At 46.7% G+C, this 18319-nt stretch overlaps 2 protein-coding genes across 2 annotated transcripts in view; both read right to left on the bottom strand.

The window, feature by feature from the left end:
- spel1 (DNA mismatch repair protein spel1) overlaps positions 1-18319 on the bottom strand; it is a 104767-nt gene that overhangs the window by 61301 nt on the left and 25147 nt on the right. Inside the window, exons 9-10 of the mRNA XM_055066407.1 lie at positions 16592-16678; positions 13915-13973 (exon numbers count right to left, since the gene is read on the bottom strand). Of these exons, the coding sequence (XP_054922382.1) occupies positions 13915-13973; positions 16592-16678 (146 nt within the window). The remainder of the gene's footprint in view (positions 1-13914; positions 13974-16591; positions 16679-18319) is intronic.
- Positions 4366-9803, bottom strand: LOC129382451 (uncharacterized). The gene is made up of 2 exons (XM_055066408.2): positions 7791-9803; positions 4366-7675 (listed from the first exon to the last, which is right to left on the bottom strand). Exons 1-2 carry the CDS (start codon positions 9286-9288, stop codon positions 7647-7649), a joined length of 1527 nt encoding a protein of 508 aa, XP_054922383.1. The 5' UTR covers positions 9289-9803; the 3' UTR covers positions 4366-7646.

The raw sequence follows: 18319 nt of genomic DNA on the forward strand, positions 1-18319 counted from the left end.
CTCAGTAGATAAAGGCATTTCCCAAGAAAGAGGTGCGATAAAAAGCTTAGAAGGAGGTGCACATGTGAAGAGGTAAAGAGACTGGATGGGGGTGCAGCCAGAAGAATGTGAAATCATAAAACTCTTTCGACATTACGAGAATAATTACAATCACACCCAATTTTCAGCATTGCAAATAGACTGCAATCAGAACAGGAAGGTCACAAAAAGTGTGCATGGCTTTTAAAAGGGGCCCTGGAACAATCTTGACTAGGGGTATGCGAATATTGAGCATTAACGAATCGAATCATACAGTGAATGTTCAAATAATTCGATTTGCAAATCAGATATTTACTAATTAATTTTTCAAATATTCAATGTGTGTGGCATAGAAACACACAAGTAGTGCCACATGTCCCATGCGCCGTGGAGCCCCTCAAGCTCGGCGACACCCAAGTGAGCGTTTCGCCTCGTTTTTGACACAAAAGGATCACCGAGAGCACCGCAGACGGGCCGCCCTGGCTGACGCGGTAACGGACTTTGTCACTGCAAACACTCTCCAACGTCGGCCTGATGCGGGGATCGGCTAACACAGCACCTGAACACTGTCATTCGCAGAATGGCACCGCGTCAGCCGGGGCGACCTCTGCATGTACAAGGTTCATCTGGGCCGACAGGACCGATCGAAATGATAACATCACACGGACAGAGCAAACGGCAGCAAACGCAGCACATATTCTGTAAAGTGCGAAGAGCGAGCTAATTAGCCACCAATAGGCACACAGATCGTATTGGATATGTGGCGATGAACTTCATGCTGCTTCAACAGCTATCAATCTAACCTGCACGTGTGACCTCGGGACCGATTACATGATGCGCTAACCGTATAAACATAGTAGCAGGAAGCATTCCGCGACGGCTTGCGGCCGGTTACCACATCGGTCAGTGGTAAATATTCGTCACGGCCTAACTGCCTAGGCTATTAGGCCTAATCAGTACTGCTTCAGTGGGCATCGGTTACCGAAGTTAGGGTTTGGTGCCGAACAGATGCAGAACTATTTGTAGCAGCTGCGCAACCCTCAGAAAGAAGACAAACAGCCTGACAAACGAAAGCAAGTGCATGGGATGGCAACAAAGTTGTTCACGGCCACCATCTTTGCGACACACGGCAGTCTCTCGTCACTGACGCAGTTCATAGAAACAAATCGGTCTTTTTCTTCTTTTTTTCCTAAAGCTTCGAGCAACCCATCACAAAACTAGCTTTGGATTTACACGGAGAGCGCAGAAGTGTCACGACCTGGTTGCATGCACTGGTGCAGATGGTAGATGAATGAGCAAGAGGGGGCAGAGCATCGCACAAATTTCCCATGACCTTGCAGATTTTAGAATATTTGACAGGCGGCAAATCACGCCAAACCTGACAATGAAGCAGCATGGACAGCACCTGCGCTTTACTGTCAGTGCCAACTACGTGTGTCACGTGAGCCTTCCATCTGCCACGCAGATTGGCTTAACGATAACCCCGCTGCCATAAAGTTGGGCTAACCCTTCTGCATTTTGGAAAAATAAATGGAAAGCAAAACTTTCTATGCAATAAATGAAAGATTGCCACAACACACAGGCCCATTATTAAATTGAGAACCTCACTGGTATTCAGTACAATAGAAGGTCACCAATTCATTAGTTTCAGACGAATAAAATCACTTGGTTGTATTCAACAGAATTCTACTAATAAAAAAAAGTATTTTCAATTTCTTCACATACTAGAACTCAGCTGTAATCAGTGCTGGTATCCTAATTTGGTGTCCCCTTTAATAAGAGTACACTGTAATGTATATCGATTTATATGTAGCTATGTTACTGATAGCTTGCTACATTCTTGTTATGCACTGCTAGGAGACTCCCGACCAAGTGCAGTAATGTATTTTTCTCGCCCCAAATTCGTAAGCATTATATTTTGTGAAAAATTTTTTGATATTCAATATTCAATTAGGTATTTGGATTTCTTTTCCTTCATTCAATACCAAATCTACTATTTGCTCATCACACCCCTAATTTTTACAGCTCTGCACAAATGTAGCAACTCATGCACTCTGTGACCCACATTTTGTGTGTTTAGGCTGTTTGGCTTCTTATTTCCTGGGTGCAAAAAACGCATGCACAAAGCTTCTAGCACAAGGTGCTTGCAAGTCTCATGTTGAGAACAAATGCGTTGAAAGGCAATGCACACATTTGAATCAATGGGAAATGAACATATGTGGTTTATGCAGCATGGCACTGCATATTGTTACTCTTTAGAATTCAATTTGCCGACCATCACTACTGTATTTCCTCAAGTAAGGCTAGCGCTTGTGTAAGGCCCACATCCCCACTTTGGAATGCGAAAATTTTGAAAAAAAAAGAATGTTTCACAAAGTGTCGCACACACACATACCCAAGTGCGGGTTCATTTCGACAGGCCACTACTAGATGGCGCTAGTGATGTCAACGATGGCATCATCATCATCATCATCATATCCCACACTCGGCACCAAACCACAACTTTAGTTGTAGACTCCAATGAAGCGGCACTGGTTATGCCTAGGTGGCGGGTGCAGCAGCTGGCAAGCCATTGCACTACGTTTGCCTTTAAAGGAACACTAAAGGCAAATACTAAGTCAACGTAGACTATTTAAATACCATTCCAGTATCCTCACAACACTTGTTTCATGCAAAGAAAAGACTTAGTTTACGAGAAAATTGCATCTGAAGGGTCCGAATACCTTTATAGCAATTCAAATCTCCCGCCACCCAAGTGGAGTGTGGAGACGTTGCATACACCATCACAGCTCTTTACTGCCTTCCGTGAGCAAACCGGCACCTGACAGACTGTGGTATGGTTTTTTGCACAAAACGCAAATGCACAGCCATGGAGAAGCCGAACCAAGACAGAGTGGTGTGTTCACCACTGCAGCTGCTTTTGGTCAAGTGGCGTGTGGAACCTTTGGCCATCCCGCGACATGGCATGAAAGTGGAATTCTCTGTAATTTGCAGTTTGTGCGAGTTTTGCGAGCCAGAAAAATCAGCGTAGCACTACGCAATAATGAAACAGCTGAAACGTTGAAGTGCGAGCAGTGCAGAGTCGAGCGAAAACTAAACCTTTTGATCGCCTGTGTTGTTGTCAAGGGTAACGAGTTCTGTTTTCTAAAATGAAATAGAACTGGATGAATAGCTTTTTGCTTTGTCTTATAATGTAATACAATGATGTTTATATAACAAGTGGTAGAGTACTAACGATAGAACTCAAGTGAGGAGTGCCTTCGTCATCGGGCAAGTACAGTTAAACGTCGATATAATGAAGTATTTAACTTTTCATAACCTCTTGTCCATAGAGCACCATGTATTTAGAACCTCAATATAACGAAGTGTGTTTGTATGCAATTTCAATATAATGTGATTTGGTTTCCGTGGATGTAGATGGTCAAATGATTGAATTACAAGCGGCTGCTTGCAAATGCGCTTCTGTGGGCGACAAGAGCGACCGCTGAAGTGGAATCGTATCACGTTCCGTATGAAGTCCAAGTGCAATAAGATCCTATTGTGACTCGCGCACTTTGTGCTTGAGGTGCGAGTGAAATTGCGCGAGGGTGAAACAAGAAAGATGGTGGCTTCACGAGTGCCACCTTCCCATGCGAGCAAAGGGAAAGAGGGGGGCACCTAGCTCGTGTTAAAGCGATCAAGCATGTGCAAGGGGTGGGGCGGAAGCATGGGTAAGCTGGCACGCGTCTTGGCTGTGGCTGCGCATGGCTGTAAGTGCGGCTGAGCGCATACGCATCCGCACACCCTGCTTTAGAGGTGATCTGCAACGTGTGCAAAGAGTGGACGTGCCGAGGCGGTGTGGCCTTGTGTAAGCCATCTTCTCGCACGTTAAGTGTTAATAGTTGCATAATCTCGAGTTTCGGTGATTCGTTGGAGTGCGAGGCAGACGAAGCATTCGCTCCCTGCTATTGGCACTTTTCATGATACAGTGGAATCTCGATGATACGATCATGGCTAATATGAATTTCTGGATGATACGAATTATCTGTGGTCCCGGCCGAGCCCCATTACTTTGCAACGTGCTAGAGAACGGTTGTTACGAATCAATTTTCGACCCGTGTCATTTGTACGAAAATTACCGAAGACACTGGAAATTCTTAAGTGTGCTTGGCGAAAGCCAGGCGCTGCTGCCCTCTGCGCTCCAATTCATTCAATATGGTGTTCGACGATATCGCCTGTCGCTGCTGTCGCTTTCGTTATGCTTCCCTGCTGTTGTGTCGGCAGCGGCAGGCAAGCGGGGGGCCCCGACGGGCGAACGCGCGGCTAGCGCCGGCGCAGTAAAGGAGACACGGAGCTAACTGCTCCCGATGAAAACCGGAACGAAGACTCCGCCGACCTGCGGCTGTTTATTGCTTATAAAGGCTTCACCTGCTAGATGGCACCTCCCGATTGGTCCAAGCTTGTCACATGACAGAAGGGGGGTGCGCCATCTAGCTAAGCAATTACAAAACATACATGTGCGATGACACAGAGATCTGACAGGGGGCGACACTATACTACATCATCCCCCCCTGGAAACAAAGCGAGCATACATTGAAACGCGCACACAAGACGCGCACCAGTCTTGGGCACCAAAATATGGGCAGTCACTCAAACAAAGTCCAACACGGAACACGGCACAAAACTCAATGCACCGCAACAAGGAACACATTTTACCTGTGTGAACGAAAAAATGTGAAGTGCCTCCCAAATGTCACAGCGAGGCCCCTAGCCGTGGCATTTCGAAGACTGCAAAACGCTCTACATTCAAGAAACATAATCGTCAAGCCACGGAGGCCGTTTTTTGACACGATGAGGACGCGTGCGTACCTCAGAAGAACTTTGGGGGTTGCGACGCGTATCGGTCGACTTTAAAGACCCAGTCGTCCCACTACTATTTCCTTCCCCCTGGTTGGACAATTGAATGTGGTTAGCGCTCAAAGCTGGAGAGGGTTGCCCAGGAAGCTCCTCTCGATGTCCCAACAAGTCCTGGGAAGCTACCGATTCCCCCACGGAATCAGAAATGATTGCTGACTGTGTAGCCTCTGAAGCAATACAGTCAGATGCACTACTTAAGTGATGCCTATGAAAGGACGATGTCATGCCAGACGAGTCATCGGAATGACTATCCAGGTTTGAATACGAGTACAAAAAATCTTTATCCGTTGTGGACACTGTACTATGTTTTGAATTATCTACTACTGTGGTTAACTTAGAGGCATTCCACGTCTTCCCATCACTGAGTACAAAAGAGGATGGTCCTACCTGGGCTTTAACTGTACGAGGCGTACTGTACTTAAAAAATCTTTTCTTGGCAAGTTTTACTTTGACGGTGTCTCCCACCTTGATACGAGTTGCCTGAGCACCTCTCAGTTTGTCTACATACTGTTTAGTTTGCTGCTGTTTCTGCGAGACTCTCTCGCGAACTTTACTGTTCTGAACCGCTGTGTGCTTAGGCAACCTGAAGTTGCTAATATCTACCTTTGAACGGGGTTGACGACCATGAAGTAGGAAAGCTGGGGAGAGACCCGTTGTAGCATGTGGCGTAATCCTATAAGAACCCAAGAATTCTGAAATGCTTTTCGAAGCATCTCGACCTTCAAGCCTTGCTACCTGCAGGTGTTCCTTAATGACTCTGTTGAACCTTTCTATTTGACCATTTCCCTGAGGATAATAGTTGGAGGAGAAAAAATGAGCGATTCCTTTTTCCTTTAGGTAATCTTTGAATTGTTTTGAGACAAACTGTGGACCATTGTCTGTAACTATAGAGTCTGGCAATCCTTCACGGCTGAAAGCCCAATCAAGAAGCTTAATGACATCATCTGTGGAGATGGAATTAGTACCAAGTACTTCTGGCCACTTTGAGTAGTAATCAACAAGGGTGACTAGATACCTAGGGTAGGACATGTTTAATGGGCCAATAATGTCCATTCCCAATTTCTGCCAAGGCCCGTTCGGCCATTCGACTGGCTGCAGTGGAGCTACATGAGGCTTTGCAGACTTGTCTGCCAGCTTACATACATGACAATGCTTTACATACTGTTCAACAGTGCTATCCATCTGGGGCCACCAATAGCGTTCACGAAGAAGCTGCTTAGTACGTACTATGCCCTGATGATTTTCATGTGCCAGCTGTAGAAATGTAGGTATTAGGACACTGGGTATTACCACACGATCACCACGCATGAGTAATCCGTCTACAAAGGACAATTCTTCATTTACATGAAAGTAAGCTATTAAAGCATTGTCTATGGCTTTCTTAGAAGGCCAACCTTCTGCTAGGCATTTACTGACCTTCTGAAGCGTCTCATCTGTACTCGTTGCAAGTTGCACCGTTTCCTTGTCAACGACTGATGTGACTAAGGATACTATTTCTTCCTCCTGAACTACATTCTGGGAATCTTTTACTGGAAGTCTAGACAAGGCATCAGCTACTAGATTTTCTGATCCTTTGCAATATTCAATCTGAAAGTTGTAATACAGGAGCCTGGCTGACCATCTTGAAATGCGAAGAGGTCGACGACCTGAGTCGCCAGCGGACAGTAATGCAACTACTGCTTGATGGTCAGTTCGAAGAGTGAACCGTCTACCCCAGAGGTAAACATGCCATTTTTCACATGCGAACAGACATGCTAGCGCTTCACGCTCTCCTACAGAATACTTTCGTTCAGCTACAGACAAAGTTCTAGATGCAAAAGCTACAGTTTCTAGCTTGGAACCATACGGTTGCTGTAACACAGCACCAACACCAACATCAGATGCATCAGTCGTGACTACCACAGGCAATTCAGGGTTGAAAATCTTAATGACAGGGGAACATGTAAGATGAGCTTTCAACTGATTGAAGCTACGTTGTGCGTCATCAGACCAAGCAAAATTTTGCCCTTGCCTGAGCATGAGGCGAAGCGGTTCTACAAGTTCTGCATAATGATCAATGAACTTGGCATAGTAACCAGCTAATCCTAAGAAGGATTGCAATGACTTAATATCTGTAGGAACAGGTGCATTCAGGATTGCCTTTACCTTGCTCTCTGTAGGCGAAATGCCTTCAGCTGAAATTTTATGGCCCAGAAAAGTCAGTTCTCTCACAGAGAAGACACATTTTTCATTCAGTTTCATACCACTGTTTGAAATGCAAAGCAAGACTTCTCTTAAATTAGCATCATGCTCAGGTTTCGTCTGACCCCATACCAAAATGTCATCAAGGTAACAGACAACATTCTTACAATTCTGCAAGATTTGTGACATCATTTTCTGAAACACTGCTGGCGCGGATGCCAAACCAAAACAGACACGCTTGAACCTGAATAAGCCTTCATGAGTTATGAATGTGGTGAGATCTCTACTACCTTCTTCCAGTAACAGCTGGTGGTAAGCAGATGCTAGATCCAGCTTAGAAAAATATGTGGCACCATGAAACATTTGCAATAACTCTTCCACGTGCGGCAAAGGATACCCATCAATGACAATTGCCTTATTCGGTTCTCGGAGGTCAACACAGAGCCGGATGGCTCCATCCTTTTTGCGCACCACGACGAGTGGAGACACCCATTCAGAAGCCTCGACGCGCTCGATGACGTCGCAGTCCTCGAGACGCCGCAGTTCATTTGTCACCTGGTCACGGAGAGCCAGGGGTAGCCTGCGCAATTTGGAAGATACAGGTTTCATACCTTGCCGCCGATGTATTCGGTGCACGAAGTTTTTGACGAGTCCCAACTCGCCACTGAAGAGGTGATCAAAACCCGGAGGCACACCTGTGGGGCTCTGTACTGGAGGAAGCGTAGCCAGGCAGCATGTCAGCGAAGTACCGTCGATTTGTATCCCCAAGCGCTGGATGGCGTCAAGACCCAGCAGTGATGTTCCTGTGGACGTTACATGGAACGTGACTGAGCACGACCTTTGAAGAAACTGGACAGTGGCTTGGAAAAGGCCTTGAATGTCGATGCGTTGCTTGGAGAAATTCCTCAAGTCCACTGCTGCTTTTGACAGTCTGTGCTGTCGACCAAAGTGCTTTTCAAAATCCTCGGCCGTCATCAATGAGACAGACGCGCCTGTGTCCACGAGCAGCCGCATGGCGACGTCGTTAACTACGACCGGGACTTGTAAATCCCTTTTAGCTTCCAAGGTGCTCACCGTCAAGACAGACGCGGACGGCTGTCCTGCGGAAGTTGACGAAGACCGCGTCTCTGCGGAAGAGACGTGCTGGACAGTACGGGTTTTTCGGCATACTGATGCAAAATGACCCAACGTGTGGCAGGCGTTGCACCGCCGGTTCCTTGCGGGGCAATTCCTGTACGTTGCAACATGCTTCGTACTGCCACACCGGTCGCATGAACTATGCTCGAAATTAGGGTCCTTCGCATCCTGTGCTTCATTGCGGGTCCCGGAGGAGCCTCGCGGAAAATGTCGATCATCTGGGCGGCTTCTTGGAAGACGGCGGCCATCTTGGCGGCTCCTCGGAAGAAGTCTGCCATCTTCATGGCCTCCTGCACTACGTCGGCCATCTTGGCGGCTTCCCAGAAGAAGTCGGCCATCGTCATGGCCTCCCGGACTACGTCGGCCATCTTGGCTCGTCGATGGAGCGCCAAGTTGAGCTGCCTCAATTCTTTGTATTTCCTCCGAGCCGAACGCGCGGTTCGCTCGATGTAGGGCTTCTAACGAGCGTCCAATTTCCTCTGCCTTGTCCAAGGTCAGGGTTTCGCCGTGAGCCAACAACTTTTCGCGAACGCTGACGTTCGCTACCCCATGTATGATTTGGTCTCGGACGCGCTCGCCATAGGTTGTGCCGAAGTTGCATTGTACCGCCTTCTCCTTCAATGCGGTCACGAATTCCAGGAATCCTTCTCCGTCGAACTGCTTCCGACTGGTGAATTCGTGCCGTTCCGCCAGGACATTTGTTGACGCGGCGAACAGCCGGTCAAGCCGCTCCAAGAGTCTCGGAAACTCTGACGCTGGCGGGACCGCATCACTTGACGTTGACGCTGCGCCGGTCGACTGCCTTGCTGCTTCACTTGACGGTGACGCTGCGCCGGTTAACTGCCTTGCTGCTTCCTGCTCCTCGTCTGCGAAGTACTTCCGTTGTCCCTCACGCCCGAGAGCGCTGACGAGCGCGGACGCTCGTCGCGCGTCCGTCCAGTCGCCACCGCCGGCCGCTTCGAGGTGGGCCTGAAAAATTTTTTTCCAGCGATACCAAGGGATTAACGGTGGGCCGGGCACTTCAAGAAAAACGGGAAGGTTCGCAGTAAAAGCCATGCCGGGTAGCGTGCAGGAGGCAAGCCGGAGCTCGCCGCAGGAATGGGGCAAGGAAGAACAAGGGGGGCGAGAAGGCCTAGGCTCGGAAGCCTCGCGACGCCAAGTGCGTCGGCGGCGTTTGCCTGCCGTGCGGACACGGGAAGGGTCGCTTCACTTACGAAGCTCGTTGGTGTCCCGGGGCTTCGGTCGGAACCGCTGCGGGAATCCCATCCTCGTCGCCAAAAGATGTTGTGTCGGCAGCGGCAGGCAAGCGGGGGGCCCCGACGGGCGAACGCGCGGCTAGCGCCGGCGCAGTAAAGGAGACACGGAGCTAACTGCTCCCGATGAAAACCGGAACGAAGACTCCGCCGACCTGCGGCTGTTTATTGCTTATAAAGGCTTCACCTGCTAGATGGCACCTCCCGATTGGTCCAAGCTTGTCACATGACAGAAGGGGGGTGCGCCATCTAGCTAAGCAATTACAAAACATACATGTGCGATGACACAGAGATCTGACAGGGGGCGACACTATACTACACCTGCCTTTGGTACCTGGCGATCTAATCAGTCGCTGTTGGCGTTTCTGTTCTGCCTCTCTTGCTTTCACATCTGGTGACATGTTCAGTTGTTGCATGCGCATTCGGTCCTTGTTCTTCTGGCGTTTGGTGTTGGAGGAATCCGGCATCCGCTACCGCTTCCCCGAACCGCTTGGCGCGGAATCACTGGGCCGCTTCAGAGTCATGCGTCTCACTCACTCGACTGCAATGAGACGTCTGGCGAAGGAGCGGCAGTGCAGCTGTCACCGCCGACGCATGGCCGATGTGCGTGCGCTCATTCTACCGCTACTGTGTGACGTCACGGTTGCTATGCACAGCGGTGCCCCCCACCAGCACGCTGGTTAAGGAGGGGATGGGGGTTGCGCCGCTGCGCGGAGGAGAGGCCACAGTTGGCACGATTTTAGCACACAGACAGACACGACTGCGAGCATGAGCCAAAGCTTTCGCCTTCATAAACACCGCCCCACCGATGGCCGCGAAAGAGAACAGCGTGCAGTCACGCGATTTCTCCATTTGTCTTTTGGTGCAGAGGCCCGGACGCCGCACTGGACAGCACGGAGGCTGTAACTGGGCGCGAAGAGTTACACGCGGTGGCGCTTTAGTTGCCTTTGTGCTTTTCCTCCTTTTCCACGTGCCATCGTATGGAGTAGCTGCTGTGCTTCGACCGCGTTCATTGTGTTAGACGTGGGCGACGACGAAGGACCACCACCGGCGGCTGAAACGCTGCACATGCTCGAAGTTCTGAGGCGTGCTGTGGCCGCGGATGAAATCAGCGACGATACGTGCACACGTTTTTATGGATTTGAACAAAGTCTGCTAAGATACCTGACAAAGAAAAAGAGGCAGAAGGTCATTAGAGACTTTTTCTTCAAGAAATAAATGCTTTTTACGTCCGTGTGCCTGAGTGAGTTCACCTCTGACTCTTTAATTTAGCTAGTTTTAATTGTTTCAATGATACGAATTTCGGCTAATACGAATATTTTTTGTGACCCCGTGAGATTCGTATCATTGAGATTCCACTGTAGATTCATCTCAGTGCAGGCAACGCTATCAGCCACAGCAGTGTATTGCACGCGAAGGTGTGGCTGGCTTTGCTTAATTCATACCGCCGATGTGAAGGTATCATCGACATGGCATGAAACCGTATTATTCGACGCCAACTCCCAAATTCATTAAAATGAATTGTTTTCTCATTCAAATTTGCTTTTTTCAATTGCCCGATATTCAGAAAATTCTGTGGCCTCTTTTCTTGCAAGAAAAATCGATCGGCGACTGTACTTATTTGCATAAAAGGTTGAATTTCAGTACAATGAAATTTCGATATAACAAAGCAAATTGCTGATTTTACATACTTCATTATACTGAGCGTTAACTGTACTTGAATGTCCCGGGGGAGTCTCTAATCATGTCCTGCATTTACCTCGATTTCTCGATTACTAAGGCTCTGTTCCCAATAATATTTACGCCTCAGAGATTCTTGAGCACTAAACTATTACTTTAGCTTGACTTAATATTTGCCTTTAGTGTCCCTTTAAGCCTTTAAAATGTTTCTACCAGTACACCACATTGGGAACCAGGCGTGAGATCACGTGCATGGACTGGACTGAAGGTCATGTGCGTGAAGTGGGTGATCAGCCAGCAGCTATCACAAATGCCTACCACGTTACCACAAATGCCAACCAAGTTCATGTGTCTGCTTACTGGATGCAACAGCACAAGCTCGCATGTGGGCATAAAGCTAATAAAGCTTCAAAGTGATTTTGCATAGCACAGCCTAAATTGACAGTCTCACGGAGTCAAGGCCATGCTTGCAGCACCTACACTTCCCGAAAAACCACAACACCCATCAGGCCGTGCAATAGTTGAACACAAAACGCACCGCAGCTCGGCTATCACAAAATTTCAAATAAATTTTATTTTAATGGAGCACAACAATGAGTAAAAGCCTGCAAACAAATTTTCCGCTGTGCTCAGCAAGATTGATTTTACTTTCACAATTAATTTTGTCTTTGACTACCCATTACTCGAATGTTTTCACAGCAATTTCCATGCTTGAAATTTGGTCAGCAACTGTAAATGTGCTGCATTCCTCTGCACAGAAGTCTGAGCACAGTTCGATGCTTCAATGAGCTGCCATAACCCTGCCTCATGTAAGGACCACAGCGGGTAAAAATCAGAAAAAGAAAATTCCAGTTACACAAGTAAATACAATATATCTTAAAGGGGCCTTGAAACACTTTTCTAACTAATCAAAATATGGCCTCACTATTAAAGAATGCCATTTCACGAATCTCATGCCGCAAAATTTTTCTGAACCTTTCAACTATGAGTGGAGTTATCGCACAGATACCAGACTTTCTGTCTTTTTTTCATCTCCACTAGTCAGGGAAGCTATACTCGCTACAAAGCCAAGAAGCCAAAAGGGCAAGTTGAGCGTCACGGCAGCGAAAGGGCTCATCATGGCTCGCTGTGGCGGCCGCTGTAGACTACGCCGTACAGCACACTGCTGCCATCTCAGAGGCCATGCACAGCAGATGAACCTGGAGTGTATAGACCGGTAGTGCAAAGATGAAATAATTTTTCTATCTTTTTGGGATAGCAGACATACATATCTATTTTATTTATTGAACTCAACATTAGCAATTATGTATTAATATTACTGAGAATTCTCTCGCTATCACGTAATCAGCCAATAGCGTTGGTGGGTCCAGCTGCCTGCGATGACGCAGCATGATGACATCGCGAAAGCAATAGCAAGCAATTTTTCTATGTTTTTGAGAAGAGATTATAAATTCCATTATGCATGCAGCGCAGTAATATTTGGCTCACATATTCACGACAGCCTCTTGACAGATCAGGAGCCTTTTCTTACTAAGTTCGAAATGTGTTTCAGAGGCCCTTCAACCGATTACAATATCTCCATGGGAACCTGATCAAAGATAACAGACATCTGTTCATGCAGTACCATTGTGACAAACCCACATGTGCATGGCATTATTTCCACCAATGTTGCAACGATGCCACCTCTCATGAAAAGAACTGATTGGAAGTGCTCTATGCAAACCCTTGATAGAAGTGATGATGGCTTGTACTGGAATCATGGAAGAACAAGGGAAGGGGATGCTTCGATCTGGTACCAAGGTTTCAACAAAAAGACTTGGTTAGATCAAAAGTGACAGCAGTTATCTTTTATATTGTCATGTAGTGACCATCAAGAACACAGGAGCAAAACTGTGAATGACGAAACTAACTTTTATTGGGTGAACTTGTGCCCACAAAACAAGTGGCGCTCAAAGCACAACGATAGCGGTGAACACAGTCGGCAATCGTCGAAATCTGATCAGTAGGTCAAGGGCGTCGGCTTTTACACAGCACACATCGAAGGTTCCCGTGTTACCGCTGGTGCCTGCGTGGTTTCCAGAAACTACAACACCATTCATTTCGCACATGCAATTTGGTTATAGAAGGTTCGGCAAAGACATACACGATAGATACAATCAACAATAACATTCACATAAGTTCTAAACCGTGCAGGCATGTCTTGTGCTAAACGATAACACTGGGTTGTTAACAATTGAAATGCAGTCCTCAAGAAAAGGATAAACAAGTACGCATGTCAATATCGTGTAAACAGGCTCCTCCTCCTCATGGTAGGGTGTTGAAGGATAGCATAAGGGCGAGTGTCCAGGAAAAATGTGGATGGTCCCAGTGAACACAGCATGTGGGAAATACTTATGCTTAGTAAATATGATTAGTTTAGTGTGTGATTCTGCTATGCAAGAGTTGTTACCCTATCAGCTCCTCTGAAATGCCAAGAGAAACAGTGGCCAGACAAAACCACAACAGAAAAGCAGTGGGCACAGATTATTGTTCTGCATCTAACATTCCCAAGTCACAAACTAACAGCTTTCTTGAAGAAACTCAGTTTCCTGGACTTGGCTTATGTAACTGTGAAGTTGCTTGTTCAAGTGTTTGCGTGACCAAGTGGTAGCGCTGATAAAATGTGAAAGGTAAGCAGCCCTCTCGGGTAATCAGCCAGCAGTCAACGATATACAGATGCAGTATACAACAACGAAATTTAGGCACTTACGCTGAGGAATTTGATGACCGCTGCCAAAGCGTCCATGGCCACCTTCTGATCCAGTTCAACTACAAGACAAGGCATGTTTTAGTACACTGGACAATCCAGGGCATAATATGCGATTATGCTGCAAAACTTGAGGAAAAGTGAAGTAGTGGTAAACAGAAAATAACTTTTTTTATTGGAAGACACAAAGGTCACTATAACAACACCCTGAAGATAGATACGAAACATTTGCCAGCCTTTCTGAGGCACCTTATCCCTGTTTATAACCTTTATACCACAATGTGCTACTCCATCTGTCAGCCCCCTTCTTGATTTTGCCTTTTGTCGAGGATGATTTTCACTGTGGAAGAACTGTACGGCCTGCTCAGTTGCGATTTTTTCTACAACTTGGTAATCTCTTGGCCTAAAGCAAATATTGTAAGCTTCTTAAAGTGCGACCTAAAAAATTATGCACATCCCATGCATTGCGGGAATCAATGTAAGCGAAGCTTTCCGTGCTGGATGCTTTCATTGACGATAATTAGTGGTGATGTTCACGGCTAAAGCTTGATTTCTTCAACATTTAGGCTAACATGAGAGTGGTGCGTTAATGTTAAGCGTTACCTTGCATGTACCACTGTTGTTTGTCTGCGTAGTGCACAGAACACACAGGGAGAGGTGTTTGCTTGATGCGTTGATTGTGTGCCATATTTTATAACCTCTGAGAGGGTTGAGCGTTCTCATTTCCTCACATGGCACATCGCATTGTGGCAGAAGTATTAAATTTGAATTGGATTATGGAGCTGTACGTGCGAGAATCACACTCGGATTACGAGGCAAGCCGTAGTGGCAAACTCCGGATTAATTTTGACACTGTGATGTTCTTTAACGTGTCCCAAAATCCAAGTGCACATGCATTTTCTATTTCGCCCCCGTCGAAATGTGGCTGCCGCGGTCTGGATAAAATCCACGGGCTCTAGCAATGCCATAGCCGCAAAGCTACCGTGGCGGGCACAGAAGTGTTGATTTGACGGTCGACCGCTTCTGTAGTGCCTAATTAATGCGGCTCTGCTTCTGGATGCCCTGTGTAAGTTGCCCGCTTGACATATTTGCATGGCATTTATTTTTCAGCAATAGCAGTAATGTACTGTACCGTACCTTGAACTTAAGCTTATCCTGTTTCCCCGCAACCGCTGTCATATAGCATTGGGGCTTCCTTGCCTTCTCCCGTCACCTCCCCTCTCTCTTATATGGGAACTGCCTCTTTCCTCCCTCTCCTTTTCCTCTTCTTCTCCTCTTTACAGTTCTGTCTGCGTCCCCTCTGGCCTCACATGTTAGTAGAAAGGGAAGCGCTGCAGTTTCTGCAATGCTTCTGAGGGCAGTCATGGATAATTACAGCTGTCAAGCGGATAATGTGGCAACAGCCAGGGAGCTCCAGAGGGCATTGTGCACATTCGACGCGGTGGGGTGAAAACGAGTTTCTCCCATTGCCTTACCTTTCTTACTGGCGCCTGTCATGCATATACAGGCTCTGAACCCCCCCCCGACACAGTGTGTGTGAGCAGCAGTAGCACAGCAGCAGCGGGAAAGTCGAAGGAAGAGGCAAAGAAAGCTTCGCTTTAAAAATCCAACAGATCCAACAAGTTGGAATCTACATACAGCGAAGCTTTGTGTGAGTGCATAAAGAGTCGAAACACAACTACACACATGCACACACATACACAAGTGCGGGCGCACAATAATGTACCGAGCCTTTTAAAGCGATAGCTTTAAGGGTCCCATTACGCAGTGAGCATGACGTTGGTGGCATTGAGCATGAGTTGACCGTGAGCGAAACATGCCTACCAATCACAGAGCAGCACACACTGCGTGCTTTCGACCAAACAGCATGGCGTGCCAAGTTTCTGAAATCCGCAAGAGCTGTGGCACCAGCCGGGCGAGGGAAAAAAAACAAACAGAAATCTTGCCTTCGTGCATAGCGTTCACCGCAAACATTTCCTGGTACAGATTACGGTTGCATAACATAACATTATTACATAACATTATTATTACATTACATTATTATTACATAACATAACAGATTACAGTTGCCGAGAAGCATGAGAAGCAACCAGGGACCCTTTAATGCTGTTGCGTTCTACTCTTAAAGACGACGCTTAAGTGTCTCCTAAGTTTCTTTTGTTAAGCAGAGTTGCTGACTGCTAGCGAGTACGACAGACACTTTGAATGCATCATGGTTTCAGAGGCAGCACGTGCATATGTACATAACGCAATTTGAATCCAATCTATCCACAAGAAGTGTTTACTCCCTCACTGCCGTGCAGCCACGGATGCGTGAAGGCGAGCTTTCTGGTTCTTTTTTTTTCTTTCCCCCACAGGGCAGGCGCCTGCGCTGCCATGCATGCGCAAAGGCGAGCCCCATCCGGTGGCGTTGCAAGGAACCCAGCGGCACACGTGCTTCGCAGTGACTGGTGGGCCCTTTCGGTGACAGAACAGCCACGCAGCTCCCATGATCACAAAACTCAGCGAGCTTTGCAAACGAAAGCTTTGCTTTTAAAATCTAGATTGACCCAGTGTGTCCCTTCAGTGGCTCTTTAAAGCATGCCTCCGAGAAGTCACTCCTCAGGAATTTTAAAAACAAGAAACACATTGTACAAACTCCATTTCACCTCCTGCACTGTGAATACATGGTAAAACTCACCCAACATGTTTGCCTGCCCCTGTGGTAGCTGGGACGGCTGCAACAAGCAGCTCAAGTCTTGTGCAATTTCTTTGGAGTTGAAATCACCTGCACAAAGGAAGGACAGTTGTTTGGCATAAACCTGCACATGCAGCTTCACCCAGGTGGTGCCCAACAAGTAGCAATGCGAAACTGTATGCAAGATATTTCAATTGAAACCTGCTTTGATTAGGCCAAGTGGCATCAGTTTTGCAAGATCAACATAGTGGGCAGCAGCTGAGATGCTATGTCATAAGAAACAATGTGAACATCAAGAAAACAAGAATTGGCTATATTAATGATACATATCAATTATATCTACTCTTCAAAAGTTATTTTTGATGTTCTTGCTTTGATCTTAACTACTGTGCCAGTCAGATTTTACATGTACATTTTGTACTCCAGCCATGAAATAAGCTAGTTGACAGTAGCACCTGTTGTTCCTTCTCTTCCTCAGTGATTTGTCTGAATTTGTATGACTGCATCTTTTACAACAGCTAGGACAGTCTGCCTCAAAATAATCAGCTTTTCTTTATTAAAAGGCTTGACATCATTATGATTAAACATTTCATGCATTCAGACAACAAAAAACTCCAGCCCCACTGGCTAAACAACCACAAAAAAGCTGACATAGCACCATGGAGGAGCAGGACAAACACATCATTCACAGTGCCACAGTGACAAAAGAAAAGATGAGGAGGTTGACTCAAATGCTCAAGTGCTCAAGGACACAGAAAGAGCTGCACAGGAAACCCCTGGGTTCTATAGAAACCAGTGCAGCAACAACTACGTTGCACTGTCAGTATGTGCTCAAACTGACATTGTTAGAAGTGAAGGTTACAGGACAGATCCAAGAATGCCAATTAGCTTGGCTGGCATGCCTGAAACAACCATGTAGCAGACTCCATTAATTGAAGAAGTCTTGAAAGTTTACAGATTTACAGTGAACCAACAAAGTAGGCAGACTTTCAAGCTGATTAGAAAGTTCTACTTAGTCGAGTTCATCTATTATGGTAGAGAGCTTTTCTTTTTCTTTTATTAAAGCCCGAAAGTACTGAAAAAACATATAAAATCGTTTTGTATGTTTTTAGTACTGTTTGACAGCTACCATTTTGTTCTTTTTCTTCTTTCTAATGCAGGTTCCCTCTTCCCCAGTTTTGTAACAGCCAGTTGACCACCAGCTGATGTCAGGTGCACGCTGATGCCAGCTGATGTGCTGCACACGCAGCATAGTCATAGTGTAAGCTGGAGGAGCGACTCCACAGGAGCTCCATTTTTGACACCATACACTACAGGGTCTTCGAAGTCTCTTCGCGTCATTTTCCCGAGAACAATCTGAACTGTCCGCCGAGTGTTGACGACGAGCTGTGGTTTGTGCTGCAGCTTATCCTGCTCTCTGCACAACGGTCTGCTGAGCCCAATGTTGCCTGGTTGCAGCTGTATGCATAGCTTTACGATTTGCTTCTTCAGCAGTGGTTCATACCTTGCAAAGAGGCACCATAATGTGTACCCATGAGTAAACACAAGTACCCAGACTACGTGGCACGCATATCACATCCCTTGACCCGTGGTACGGTACGTTGCTGTTATGATCATAATGATAGTTTATTGCATCCCCTTAGAAAAGGGGTCATGACAAATAGTCCCCTAGCCTGCTTGAGTTAACCAGGTTCTGCTAGCTATATGCAGCATGCATGCATGGATGGATGG

This window comes from Dermacentor andersoni, chromosome 6, assembly GCF_023375885.2.
Source record: "Dermacentor andersoni chromosome 6, qqDerAnde1_hic_scaffold, whole genome shotgun sequence".
Classification (NCBI taxonomy): Eukaryota; Metazoa; Arthropoda; class Arachnida; order Ixodida; family Ixodidae; genus Dermacentor; species Dermacentor andersoni.

Coding starts and splice junctions, on each gene's coding strand:
- LOC129382451 (XM_055066408.2), bottom strand. CDS start 9,288: ATGGCTTTTACTGCGAACCTTCCCGTTTTTCTTGAAGTGCCCGGCCCA. Junction 7,676..7,790: donor TCCAGTACAGAGCCCCACAG/GTGTGCCTCCGG, acceptor CAAATTGCGCAG/GCTACCCCTGGCTCTCCGTG.